This window comes from Grampus griseus, assembly GCF_964374135.1.
Source record: "Grampus griseus genome assembly, chromosome: 6".
NCBI classification, from domain to species: domain Eukaryota; kingdom Metazoa; phylum Chordata; class Mammalia; order Artiodactyla; family Delphinidae; genus Grampus; species Grampus griseus.
In genome coordinates, this window is record NC_139000.1 from 86,905,877 (window position 1) to 86,919,768 (window position 13,892).

At 37.7% G+C, this 13,892-nt stretch overlaps 1 protein-coding gene across 1 annotated transcript in view; it reads right to left on the reverse strand.

Annotated features, from left to right (window-relative positions):
* The window catches only part of SLC35D2 (solute carrier family 35 member D2), a 53,791-nt gene that overhangs the window by 15,927 nt on the left and 23,972 nt on the right, over window positions 1-13,892 (reverse strand). Inside the window, exons 4-7 of the mRNA XM_082657280.1 lie at window positions 12,536-12,603; window positions 6,355-6,426; window positions 5,325-5,393; window positions 859-961 (exon numbers count right to left, since the gene is read on the reverse strand). Of these exons, the coding sequence (XP_082513406.1) occupies window positions 859-961; window positions 5,325-5,393; window positions 6,355-6,426; window positions 12,536-12,603 (312 nt within the window). The remainder of the gene's footprint in view (window positions 1-858; window positions 962-5,324; window positions 5,394-6,354; window positions 6,427-12,535; window positions 12,604-13,892) is intronic.

Here is a 13,892-nt window from a genome sequence, read left to right on the forward strand (position 1 = left end):
TACATCCGCCACTTTCCATACAGGGTGACACACTGTGATTCTCAAAAGACAGCAAAACCAGTTTTGTAAAACTGCCACCATTAGAAACCAAATGGTAGTGCAGAAAAATACAGCGCAGATAAAAAACAGCTCATAGGAATAAGCCTGTCCATCAGAGGGAACACCCTCACTCAACACAAAGAACTTGGAACAAAGAAACATGTGCCTGGCCCATCCTCCAGAGCTTCCTGCACAGCCTGGGGAGGGGGGCGGGCGTGGTGAGGGCTGGGAGCTCTGACCTGAGGGCAGCCACAAGGAAGGGAAGCTCATACGCCCACCCGCCCCTCGTGACAGGACCTTATAAATTATCCATTCCAATCATCTCATTCCACAGATGAGGAAACTGAGGTTTGGAGAAGTGAAGGTTCCAGGTCACAATAACCAGTCAGCAGCAAAACTTGAATCTGTAACCCACATCTCCAGACTCTCAAACTACAGCTGCTTTCAGAATACTCCTGACTTCACATTGGTCACTGATGATGATGGTAAAAAAACTTCTTCTAATTTTAATTTGCCTTTCAAAATAATCCCCTTTCTATATAGTATTCTGACTTTGCATCTAAAATAGTGCCCATTTTTCCCTTCCTACCTAATTTTCACCCAAACTTTGCAAGACAAGGAGTAACAAGAACCTATGCAGACAAGATAATTAAAAAGAAATTAGATCATAATTTACATGATCATGTTACATGTTATGATCATGTTGTAGATCATAACATGTAAATTAAATTACATGTCATCTTTACAAGTTCATTTTTTCATGTAATTTCAGTGGCCAGATGACAAAGCCTAAAAGCTAAAGGAGTGAAGATCTGGTACCTTTGGGTCCATTTTCTGTTTGGTATAAACACCATTCGCTGCTGTGAAGATATCATTCAGGAATACAAAAATATAGCCTTCCAAGTTAAAAGCAAGGTCAGAACTGGGAGGGAGAACACAGAGGAGTATGATTATTCAGAAACTCACAACTTGGCCTCAGACACTCTCTGTTTCATCTTTCCTAATCAAATCCATTTGTGATGCTAGTAACTACCTTTTCTCTGGCATATTTTCCCCCTGTATGGTGATGAATGGTTAATTCTTCTGCCCTGTCCCCAGACAAAAACAAAACCAGGCCTTCAGGAGGCTTAAACTTAATCACAACCGCTTAAAACCAGAGGGACATTAACCATCTTCCTTTGACTGCAAAGCCATTCTTTTGCTAACTGGTAAAGAGGAATGATTTGTTCAACCCACCTGTGGCTTATTGTAGTAAATAGGGCCTTCCCCAGAGTACAGCCCTCTGGGGACAGCTGAGCAGTGACATGGTAAAGGGGTCAAATGAGGAACTGACACCTCCATCTGGTCCCCACTCACGTCATCCACTAGCACCCCCACTAGCCTGTCCATCAAAAAGGCAAGGCAGGGATCCATTCCTTCTCTGCAACTCCTCTAAGGCCCCTTTCTTCCCATTCTTTGAAGCATCTTCTCTTCAATTTCCATTTTAAATAAATAACACTAGTATAAAAATGTTTGGGGGGAATATGGCAAAGGGAGGAGAGAGTGAACAACAGCTAAGCCCAGATGTGATGCATTCACCTGCACTTGATCTTGCAAACAGTACCACACCCATGTCCAAATTCATAAGTATATATTGTCAAGAAGGTTTCCTTTACCCTCTTTGGGTCAGTGTCTGGGGGCCTGTGAATTTAACTGACAACAGACAGAATAACGGGGGAAAAAAATACAAATTGTTTTAAATATTTTACATGCACAGGAGTTCACAGAAAAGAAATGAAACTCAAAGAAGTGGTCAGACTCTGGGGCTTAGATACCATTTTAACAAAAAAGAGGGTTTGGGTGTTAAGGAACAAATAAATTGTGGGAAAGGGACTAGGAAATACATAGGGGAAACTAATGGAAGATAAGGGTTATTTTAATAAGGTTTGTTTATGCAGATTCATCTAGATGCTTACTCTCTGTCTCTGGTGATAAGAATTGCTTTCCTATTTCAAGTACAGGACCAAGGGACACCTTCACAAAGGCAAATTTATGGTCTACTTTTAGGCAGAAAAGGGAGGGCAGAGAACTCTTCCCACATCTATTGATTCTCAATTGCCTTCAACTCAAAATAATGTTTATGCCAAAGTGGCATATATTGGAGTGGCATATCCTTATCCCCTTCAGTATCAAAATAAGATTATTTCTAACCAAAGAGAAGGAAATAGGTAAAAATTGCATCAAAATCTGAATGCAAATTAAACCAGATTTTGCTTGAGGCTTCCACTGCCATTATTTACCTACAAATATATTTGTGAGAATATAAATTAATTTTAGATCATCATAAATCATAATTCTCTGGCTCAATCACAATAGAATCTCTGAAAATAAGGGTTTTCCAGATCTTTCCTACCCACATTCCGCTCAGTGTTAAGAAGTGTCTGCCATTCCCTAAGATGGCAAAGAGATGAATGAGCAAAAAAGTGAGGTACCTTTCCATCCAGAGGAATGGAAAGGAAGTGTTACTCACTTCCTCAGGGAGCCTAAGGGGAATTCTTGGAGTTTTCAGGTCTCCTACTTGAGGGGGCCAGGAATTCCCAACATCATTTGTTTAGGCCAGTAGTGAAAGCACAGACGTTTGATAAGAATTTACTTGTGTTATAAATGGGAGCAGATTCATGGTCAACCTGTGCAATTGTCATTTAGGGCTGTTCGCAGACGTTATATTTCAACTTTTCCTGGCCATGTGACTTGCTTTGGCAAATACAATGTAAGAAGAAGTAACACGTCACTTCCGGGGGAAAGCTTGGAGAGCCAGCAGACAATTCCTCACATGCCTTCTTCCCTTCTGGATGAGCAAGGAAACCCCCTTTAAGGCAGAGGTTCCATCCCCCTGGGTCCCTAAGTAGCTACAATGGGCAGAGCACTCCCACAGCATTCACTGATGTTAGTATGCATCTGGAGTGTGAGCAGAATATACCTGGTACGTTAAACAACCACGATGTAGGGGCTATTTGTTACAGCTGCCTAAACTGGCTCATCTGTTACCTGCCTTTGATGAGTTAATTTGAGTGAGAGCAGAGAAGGGTGCGGTGACAGCTGGGCTGCAGCTAAGAACTGTGCTTGTTACCCACAGGGATATTTTCCATTCTGTGGGTGCTGAGGAAGGGGAAAGCCGAGAATTACTATTCCAAGCTGGCTCTTGGGTAAAAGTCAGATGTTTTGGGAAACACTACTTACCCTTTCAGCTCACTAGAGTATCACCTATGAGCTGAATTCCTACTAACTGCTTCTGGAGATGTGCTTTCATACACACAGGGTCTGACGTGCCACACCTCATCAAAGACTTACATTTTTATAAACCAATTTTTGTACAAGTCTTCAACTGGTTCTAAGTTAGTGGTTTTCAAACTGAGCTCCAAGAAACCTAGAAGAGAGAGGTGTCCCTGGGGAGACCTCAGCCCTGTGGGAGGAAGGCACTTTTAACAGAGTACCTCCCTTTTTTAGCTACTTCACGCATACGTTTTGTTTGAACAAAAGTCTTCATGATCAAAACAGGCTCTAAGTGTAGCTGCTTAATGTCTGTACCAGCACCATATCAGGCATGAAACACAGCACTGAAACCAAACAGGCCAGCTTTAAGGGGGATGAGCTCAGCCACAGCTAGAATTGGAGAAGAGGAAGTTACAGATAAAAAAGGCAAATAATAAACCCTGGTCTAGGCAAGGGACTAAACACATTTATAACAATAATAAACACCATTATTATTGCTAATATCTGTCACCAGCTGGCATGCTATATCTTTAATCAATTTCTTTTGCTTATTATCTGTTTCCACCAACCTGAATGAAAGCTCCATGAAGGCAAGGATTGTTCTCGGTCTTGTTAACTGCTGGACTCCTCAGCACATAGAATGATGCCTGGCATATAGTAAATGCTTCAGCATGTTTTTGTTGAACTTGACCACGAACTAGTGTAAATCCTGGTTTACTATTATCTCATTTAATTCTCATAGTGATGCTATTAGGTGGATGATATTCTAATCTGCACTTCACGGTCAAAATAACTGGGGCACAGAGAGGTTAAATAGCTTGTCCTTGGTTATAGAGCCAGTAAGTGAGGAGACCAGAATAGGGTTCCAGACATCCTGGCTCTGTAGCCCACACCTTATTTAATTTGCAATTAATGATCCAGAACTCTTGTTTCTAAATGAGTTAATGAAACTAGTTTAACTGAAATTCCTCCAACTTTTTCTTTCTTCCTTTCATTCACATAGGTTTTTCTTTTCTATTACAGTCGTCCCTCCATATCCACGGGGGACTAGTTCCAGTACCCCACACCCCCACGCCCTCTACATGCAGGTACCCAAATCTACGGATGCTCAAGTCCCTTATATAAAATGGTGTGCAGCGTCTGCATATAACCTACATACATCCTCCCATATACTTTGAATCATCTCTAGATTACTTATAACACCTAATACAATGTAAATGCTATGTAAGTAGTTGCCAGTGCACAGCAAATCCAAGTTTTGCTTTGGAGAATCTTCTGGTATTTAAAAAATATATATTTTCGATCCATGGTTGGTTGAATCCACAGATGCAGAAGGCTTGGACACACAGGGCCAACTGTATCCTTTATACTTTATAAATGAGGAAACTGAGGCACAGAGAGGCTAAGAAATAGCTGACAGAAGTTAAGTTTCAAACCAAGGAAGGTAACTGCACACATGCTTTAACCACTATGCTATAAAAGGAGTCCGAGCGCCTGCTTTCAAATGCAAACTTGGAGTCCTTATTCCTGGTCAGGTATATTAATGAATAAGATAGTAGTCATGCACTGGTATTGGCTCATGTCCCAAACATTTAATGAGCGTATTCCATCCTTGGAAATATTGACCAATAAGGCATCACAGGATGATAAAACAAATCAGCTTACAAGGGCTTTATAAATCTGTTATTCTTCTTAGTCAAATGCCTAAGAACTTTTCAAAATTCTTTGTAAAATTTTTATATTGAAGACAAACATTCAGTAATAAAAGTATACAGTTTACTCCTTTTATGAAGAAAAGCTGTATTAATACCTTGTAATGCTCACTCTATATATTTCTCAGAAATGTTCTGGCCAACTTGGAACCCAGTTTGACTTTCACAGGAACACATGGGGATTCCACTAACATCAACAGATTTGTCTCTTGGCTGCTCAATTCAACTGCAGCCAGATGGAAAATGAAAAATGAGGAGGGGGCCAGGCCTATTGTCAAAGACACAAAGGAGTTATTGAGCAGAAATAGTCCAAAGTCTTACCCAGCTGCTATGAAAGCACCAAGAATGATGGCAAAGACACTGACAATGATGTTCAAGGAATACTGTTTCCTGTAATAAATAAATAGTGGATGGATAGATAGGCAGGCAGACAGATGGATAGATGGATAGATAGATAAGGAAAGGAGGAGGAGAGGAAAAAATATAGATTATATTTTTAAATAAACTGCAAATAGACATTGTTAACAGTTTTATAGCTAAAATCTAACGGACAGTGCTTTATGTAAAAAGAGTACTAAAGGTACCTTAAATGGATTAGGAAATCAGACCAAATTTACTTTATTTCTTAAGTAGTTGTCTTAATCTAATTACAAATGTATTTCTCTGTTCTCACTAGAAAGACGCTGGGACAAAATGCAGAAGAGCTCCTGCTGGTGGGTCTAGTTGGTATGTACTTTTATCAAGCATCCAAAGATTAAGATAAAATTCAATAGTAAAACTTAAAACATTGGGCCATCATCCAAATTTCATCATTAAATTGTCTCCACAGCAAAATCAAGAATCACCTTTTTAGATGTCAGCCTGAGTATCTTTATGAGAAATTTTTAAACCAACATTATAAAAATTAATTTATTCTGATGTTACACCATAATTACTGCATCAGAATGAATCTCCCTGATTTTCTGCTACTCCTATTCTATACTATATACGTGGACAACTTTTCCTCTACATTCCAAAATCAGTGTATATTCCATCTGGCTCAGGAAACAGATTTACATCTGTTTTGGGGTTGTTGGGTTTTTTTTTTTTATAATTTTTGACCACACACACATTTTATTTATCTAATGTAAAATTATAATTGTTTTTAAAAAACACTCATTACATTCTTAGGGAATCATGGAAATAGGAGACTGCTTTTAAGTGAACAAACCATTTGCCCTTAAGTTATTGCTACTAGCACTTCAAATCAACTATTTGAAAAGATGACTAGATGTTGAGAATTTGCTAGGTAAAAATAATGTGGGGGTGTGGGGAGAGGACACCAGAGGAAAAGAAGAAAAACAAAAATCACCCGAGTATGATGGTTTCCAGGAGTAAAGTAAGTGGAATGGTAAATTTCCTGAGCACGGTGAACATCGGCAAGCTGTCAGGAAAAGATTCAAGTATAATATCATCAGACACCAGGTACTTTTTTAATGCCTTACATTTTTAATTAAGCCCATTAATTTTCCAAATTAAATATAAGGAATTAACCTTAATTATCACACATGCTACTAATAAGTCATATTAAATAATAAAAAGAAATGGAGATTCAATAATTTCATGCCACTTTTACTTACTAGCAATTCAAAACATCATACTATCCAACTACTACAAAGTTTGTGCTAAAAGATTATATGCAGTGTGAACCAATATAGCCTTTGACAAATCAAGTTGGGACTATGTATGGACAGTCATTAAACGGTCCTAACCTAGGACCTAATTACTTCTTGCTGGGAAACTTACCCTAAGATAATAACCCAAAGGAAAGAAAAAAAATCGTGTGCACAAACATGTTCATTGCAGTAATGTCTTTGGGGAAAACATCAGAAACCACCTGAATATCAGACAAGGCAATGATTAAATAAATTATGATAAATCCACTTGAGGGAACATTATACATTAATTCTATAATATAAAACTTTACCACTCTTCGAAAACGAATGTTAAATAAATCAAGGAGGTGACAAAACTATGTACAGTCTACAACTGTAATAAAATACATTCCGTATATGGAAAAAGACTGAAAGTGAGTATTTAAAATAGTATGTTAGAGGATAAAATTATGGGTAATTTTTCCCTAAAACTTTATGTAATGAGACCACATTCACTGCCTTTCAAAAATACTTATGAACCTTTCACCCACTCTCAAAACCCAGAGATTCCAGGACACAGTTCAATGCACAGCCACAGACTGCCAGGGCTGGAAAAACCCACCTCCATCTGCTTCCAATGTGACCCTGAGAAGATGGTGACCAAAGAAAGGAAAGCCAGAACCACAGCGTCTGGGGGGTGGGATGGGCAGCTCCTCCTGACCAGACCTGAGGAGGGGTTTCACACTACAACCAGAGAGCAGTGCAGAAAGAATTTTCAGGAACTTCACTTAAAAATGTCTTATGAGACTGGTCTGAACTGCCTTTTTCAAAGCAAGACAAAAAAAAAAAAAAGTCTTATTATTTTCCATTAAATTCAAAAAGTATTTTTAGATGATGCCTTTTAAAAGCAGATAAGGGGAATTCCCTGGCAGTACAGTGGTTAGGACTCTGCGCTCTCAGTGCCGAGGGCCTGAGTTCAATCCCTGGTCGGGGAACTAAGATCCCATAAGCCATGCAGCATAGCCAAGAAGAAAAAAATAATAAAAAAATAAAAGCAGACAAGGATACTTAATGGTAAAAAGCTGAATGTTCCTCCCCCTAAGATCAGGAATAAGACCACTCTCACCACTACATCTATTCCGCATGGTAGTTTAGGTTCTAGATGGGACAATTAGGCCAAAAAAAAAAAAAGTATACAGTTTGGAAAAAAGAAAAGAAAGTTGTCTCTATTTTCAGATGATATATACAGAGAAAATCCTAGAAATCCATTAAAAAATATTATTAGAACAAATGAAGTAAGTGTGCAGGAAACAAAATGAATATACAAAAATCAACTGTACTTCCATACACTAGCAATGAGCAATCCAAAAAGGAAATTAACAATTCCATTTATGATAGCATCAAAAAGAACAAAATCCTTAGGAATAACGTAACAAAACCAGTGTAAGAATTGTAATACACTACAAACTACAAAATATTGTTAAAAGGTGAAAGAAGATTAAACGGAAAGATACTCCATGTTATGGATCAGAGGTTTAATGTTGTTAAAATGGAAATACTTCCCAAATAAATCTATAGATTCAACACAGTCCTATCAAAATTTCAGCTGGCTTTTTTTCCCCCAGAAATTGACAAACTAATTCTATAATCAATGTGGAAATGCAAGAAAACCAGAAAGCCAAAACAATCTTGAAAAAGAAGAACAAAGTTGGTGGACCCAATTTCAAAACTCACTACAAAGCTACAATTATCAGTATTATCTAGTACTAGTTTAAAGATAAACATTTAATCAAAGCAATAAGATTGAGAATCAAGAAATAAATCTTTCCAATTACGGTCAATTAATTTTCAACAAGGGTGCCAAGACAATACAATGGGGAAAGAACAGTCTTTTCAATAAGTAATGCTGAAACAACTCAACATTCACATGCAAAAGCATGATTTTGGACCCCTACCTCACACTATATAGAAAAAATTATGTAAAAATATATCAAAGACCTAAATGTAGGAGCCAAAACTATAAAACTCTTAGATGAAAGAATAGGATTATATCTTCATGACCCTGGGTCAGGCAAAATTCTCTTAGACACAATACCAAAAGCACAAGCAACAATAACAAATATAAATATATCAGACTTCCCCAAAATGTAAAACTTTTATAAATAGATAAACAACATGTGATAGATATATACAATAGAATACTATACAGTCTTACTAAGGAATGAAATTCTGATACATGCTACAACATGGATGAAACAAAAACATTATGCTAACTGAAATAAACTGGACATAAAAGGACAAATATTGTATGATTCCATTTGTATGAAATATCTAGAATAGGCAAATTCATAGACATAGCAAGCAAAATAGAGCTTACCGGGGCCAGAGGGATGGGGGAATGGGGCATTCGGTTTAATGGGTACAGAATTTCTGTTTGGGATGATGAAAAATTTCTGGAAATAGATAGTGGTGATGGTCGCTCAAGATGGTGAATATACTTAATGACACTTAACTGTCCACTTAAAAATAGTTAAAATGGTGAGTTTTATGTTATGTATATTTTACCTTAATTATTAATTGAATTTTTAAAAACTTAGAACTTTTGTGCTTCAACGTACACCATCAAGAGAGTAAAAAGACAATCCACAGAATAGGAGAAAATTTTGCAATCATATATATAATAAAGGACCTGTATCTAGAATACCTGAAGACTTAAAACTCAATAATTAAAAGATAAATAACCCTGTTAAAAAATGCGCAAAGGACTTGAATAGACATTACTCCAAAGAAGTTATATAAATGACCGATAAGCACATAAAAAGATGGTCAATATCATTAATCATCAGGGAAATGCAAATCAGAACCACAATAAGATACGACATCACAACCACTACGATAGCTATAATCAAAAAGATAGACAATAACAAATTTGGCAAGAATGTACAGAAATTGTAACCCTCGTACACTGCTGGTGGGAAAGGAAAATGGCACAGCCACTTTGGAAAACAGCTTGGCAGTTCCTCAAAATGTTAAACACAGAATGGCCATACCCCCAGCAATCCTACTCCTAGGTATAGACCTAATCAATAGCAATTCTGTTCTTCCACTTCATCAGGCCAAAAACCATGAAGGCATCCTGGTCTTTTTCTCATACCCTACATGTTATTCATCAGGATACTGTGTTAGCCCTTTCTTCTAAATATATCCAGCACCCAGACTATGGCCTCAACCTCACACTAAAAATAACCAGGGGATCCTTGGAGAAATGGCAGGAAAAGTCCAAATAAATCTGGGACATCATGTACCAGGAAGCAAGGAAGTAATCAAAGACTACTGGGGCTCTAGAACATAGGAGTCAACTCAAAGAGGCTCCCACTGACCTGAGATGATATAATTTGAACATCAAAAGAAGTATTTATATAATGAATTAAAACATTAAGTAAATGAAACAAATAGAATAATGGAACAGAATAGAGAGCCCAGAAATATACCCACACAAATACAGTCAACTAATCTTTGACGAAGGAGCAAATACAATTCAATGGAGATAGACTAGCCTTTTCAACAAATGGTGCTCAAACAACTGGACATCTACACGTAAAAAAACCTGAATCTAGACACAGGCCTTATACCTTTCACAAAAATTAAGTTCAAAATGGATTATATACCTAAATGTAAAACATAAACTTCTGGAAGATAATGTAGGAGAAAATCTAGATGGCCTTGGGTTTGGCAATGAGTTTTTAGATACAACACCAAAAGCACAATCTGTGAAAGAAAAAAATGATGGTGGAACTTCATTAAAATTAAAACTTCTGCTCTGAAAGACAGTGTTAAGAGAATGCAAAGACAAGCCATAGACTGAGAGAAAATATTTGCAAAATGCATATCTCATGAGGGACTTGTTTCAAATAAATGAAAATGCATGAGTTAATAATGATGGTAAAAAACAAAACAAACAATAAACAACAACTCACTATTGAAGGTGACAGGACACTAATTTATTACTCTGAACATTTATAAATAAAGCTTTATCCTGCCTTTCCTGCATGATATGGTGAATGAAAGTTTGTATTTATTGAGGGAGTTTAGACAATTAATGTAGAAGGGGTGATATAGTTAGAAAATCATCATTTTTCAATTTGAAATGAAATAATGGATCTAGACAATGATCATCAAGAGGCTAAAACCATTAGGGGAAAAATTGATGGGAAACATTCTAATAAAGGGACAAGACTGACCCCTTAAAATCATTAAAAGTGGAACTGATCCATTAAATATCATTAAAGGTGGGATAAAACATTATGTATCCCATGAGGTGATGCAGTAGAAGGAACCCAACATCACCAATAAACTGATGTTGCCTGAAAAATTGAATCTGAATCTGATTAAGCCTCTAGGACCAACTACCAGTTTATGGAAAATAGGGGAGAGAGAGAAACATACTACATGACACCACGTATAAGCAATCTTCCTTCCTTCCTCCTCAGTCTCACTTGCTGAAAGCCTTCATCTTACCTCTTCTGCTATGCATGTAGAGAAGTGTTGAAGAACACTTGTAATAAAGATGTTTGTAAGATCACTAAAACAAGAAGGCCTCATCTGCGAGGCAGAGACCCCCAGTGCGGCTGGACAGCTATGGGGGTAACTGAAGGCATCCCCACGCTGCAGGTGGGCTCAGAGACAGGGCAAGAGGATATGTAGCAACACAGCAATAGCACCTACCACAGGGAGTTTTAATACAAATTTAAGACAATTAAGGAAAATTGACTGTCCTAATCCCAGAAGGAAACAACAAAACAACTAAAATATGTAACTAAAAACAGTATTGGACATTTTGTTTTTCACAACAACCACAATCTGTGCTTTCCAAACAAGAGTGAAAGACAACAGGCCTAATTTCACATTTCTCAGTTTTATATGTACTTTCTCCTTCTGGTCTACCTCCTACCTGCCACTTTTTTTCTCTCCCTATACAAACAGGTTTCCTTCCATTTCTGTCACCCTTTGGTCAGACTTTATTTTCCCATTATTCACATCTTTTTCATAAGGTTTGTCACCCTAATGTGTGTTCATTAGTCTACATATTTCACACCACGTTTTCCAATTTATAGGATGACTTGGTCTTTGTACACTTCTATTTTCATTTTTGCAGTGACTTTTAACAGAGTAGTCAAAGGACCATAAAATAAATGCAAATGCAGATTTCAGAAGTATATATCACATACGTGAAAATAACGTCTGTCATTTATTTTTCCTTGTACCAAGGCTGACCTACACCAAATCTGACAGAATATTCCTGCTTTTTTTTTTTTTTTTTAAAGAAAGATTTTTTTGACGTGGACTATTTTTCATTTTTTATTTTTTTCAGTACGCGGGCCTCTCACTGTTGTGGCCTCTCCCGTTGCGGAGCACAGGCTCCGGGACGCGCAGGCTCAGCAGCCATGGCTCACGGGCCCAGCCGCTCCGCGGCATGTGGGATCTTCCCGGACCGGGGCACGAACCCGTGTCCCCTGCATCAGCAGGCGGACTCTCAACCACTGCGCCACCAGGGAAGCCCTATTCCTGCTTTTATAAAACTGTGATGAAACCAAAAGTTACACAGAACCATATTCGTATAAATGAATCTTCCTGAATAAATCAAACCTTCTCTATCTTGATTTCTATAGATTCACATTCTATCTTCAGACTTGAACATAAAGAAAAATATATCAGCTTTTTAACATTTCTAAAGCATTATCAAATTAAATTCAAAACTCTACCTTATTTTCTTAAATTATGGAATATTATTGTCTTCTATATGTAGCCCAAGCAATATCTTGAAAAATCAAAGCTGGTCTTTGTGACACTAAAAGCAAATGAGTGAAGACTCCCATCAACCATTATCCTGCACTCTACCTTAATTTACTTGTGCTTGATAATCCACTTATGTGGTTTCCAATGTAGAGGAGAGGCAGAGGAAACAGCTTCAATAAAAAAAGAAAGAATATTTGGTTAGTACTCCAATAACATTTTCTTTCATATATAAAAATGGTGACATTCACTCCGCATCAGTAAGCAAATCATTCTGAGTTCCTTTCCTTGCAATGACTATATTTTCCAGAATCCAGAACACATCATGACTTTCTCCATGTGATCAAAAAATAGTTAGGTAGGAAGTGATATCCATAATCATGGTGGTGGTGTGGAGGCTGGATAGAAATGGAAATCTTGACCTTGCCCACATTAGTAGACTATTTCCCTAAAAGAAAGCTCTGAACAAGCACCTCTCTTAGGTGGAGACCCCTAGCCAGGTTGGTGAGTTGAGGATGGGTGTTTATCGCTTATAAACTATATAAATATAGTTTATGAATGAGATTCAGAAGGCCATTGAAAAAGTGTGCAAACTTCTGTTATCTATGCATATATGCACTTTTCTGGACAAAGGCAAAGGTCTATATCCCATTGATGTGTCACACAGTTGGTGACACTTTCAAAAAGTTGTGTATACTGGCCACATTACTTTGGAGTTACTTTGTTTGCTTTAAAGGCCTAGAATAATTAAATATCTACCAAGGTTAAACAATGTAGCTTGTACTTGAATTAGGTTTACCGAGCTCTGAGCTCCTGAATTATTTTCTGATTGTTAAGAGAAATATTATTCAGAACACACTGAAAAAGAGACAAAATGTAACACCTAGTCTTCCATAAACAAACAAAAAAAACCCTTCATAAGCTCATATGATAACTTTTAAGAACTTTTTAACTAATATAATACTCCATAGCTATCAAGATGAGTCCAACATTTCTTTTTCCACTAAAAAGACACTAAGCGTGCAACTCAGATATCTTTTGAAAGTTTTTTTTTTTTTTTTTTTTTTTTGCGGTACGCGGGCCTCTCACTGTTGTGGCCTCTCCCGTTGCAGAACACAGGCTCCGGACGCGCAGGCTCAGCAGCCATGGCTCACAGGCCCAGCCGCTCCGCGGCATGTGGGATCTTCCTGGACCAGGGCACGAACCCGTGTCCCCTGCATCGGCAGGCGCACTCTCAACCACTGCGCCACCAGGGAAGCCCCTTTTGAAAGATTTTTAAATACTACGTGTCATCTGCAAAAAAGTTACAGAATTTCTTTATTAGGAAATTTGCTCAAGAAACATAAGCAAGATAATAGATCCAGGACCTTCCCTTTTATTCATCAACATTGTAAATGAAAAATGTTTGGGCCTGCCATAGCAGTAAACAAAGGATGTTGCAGCCTGATGGCTTGATAGCCAC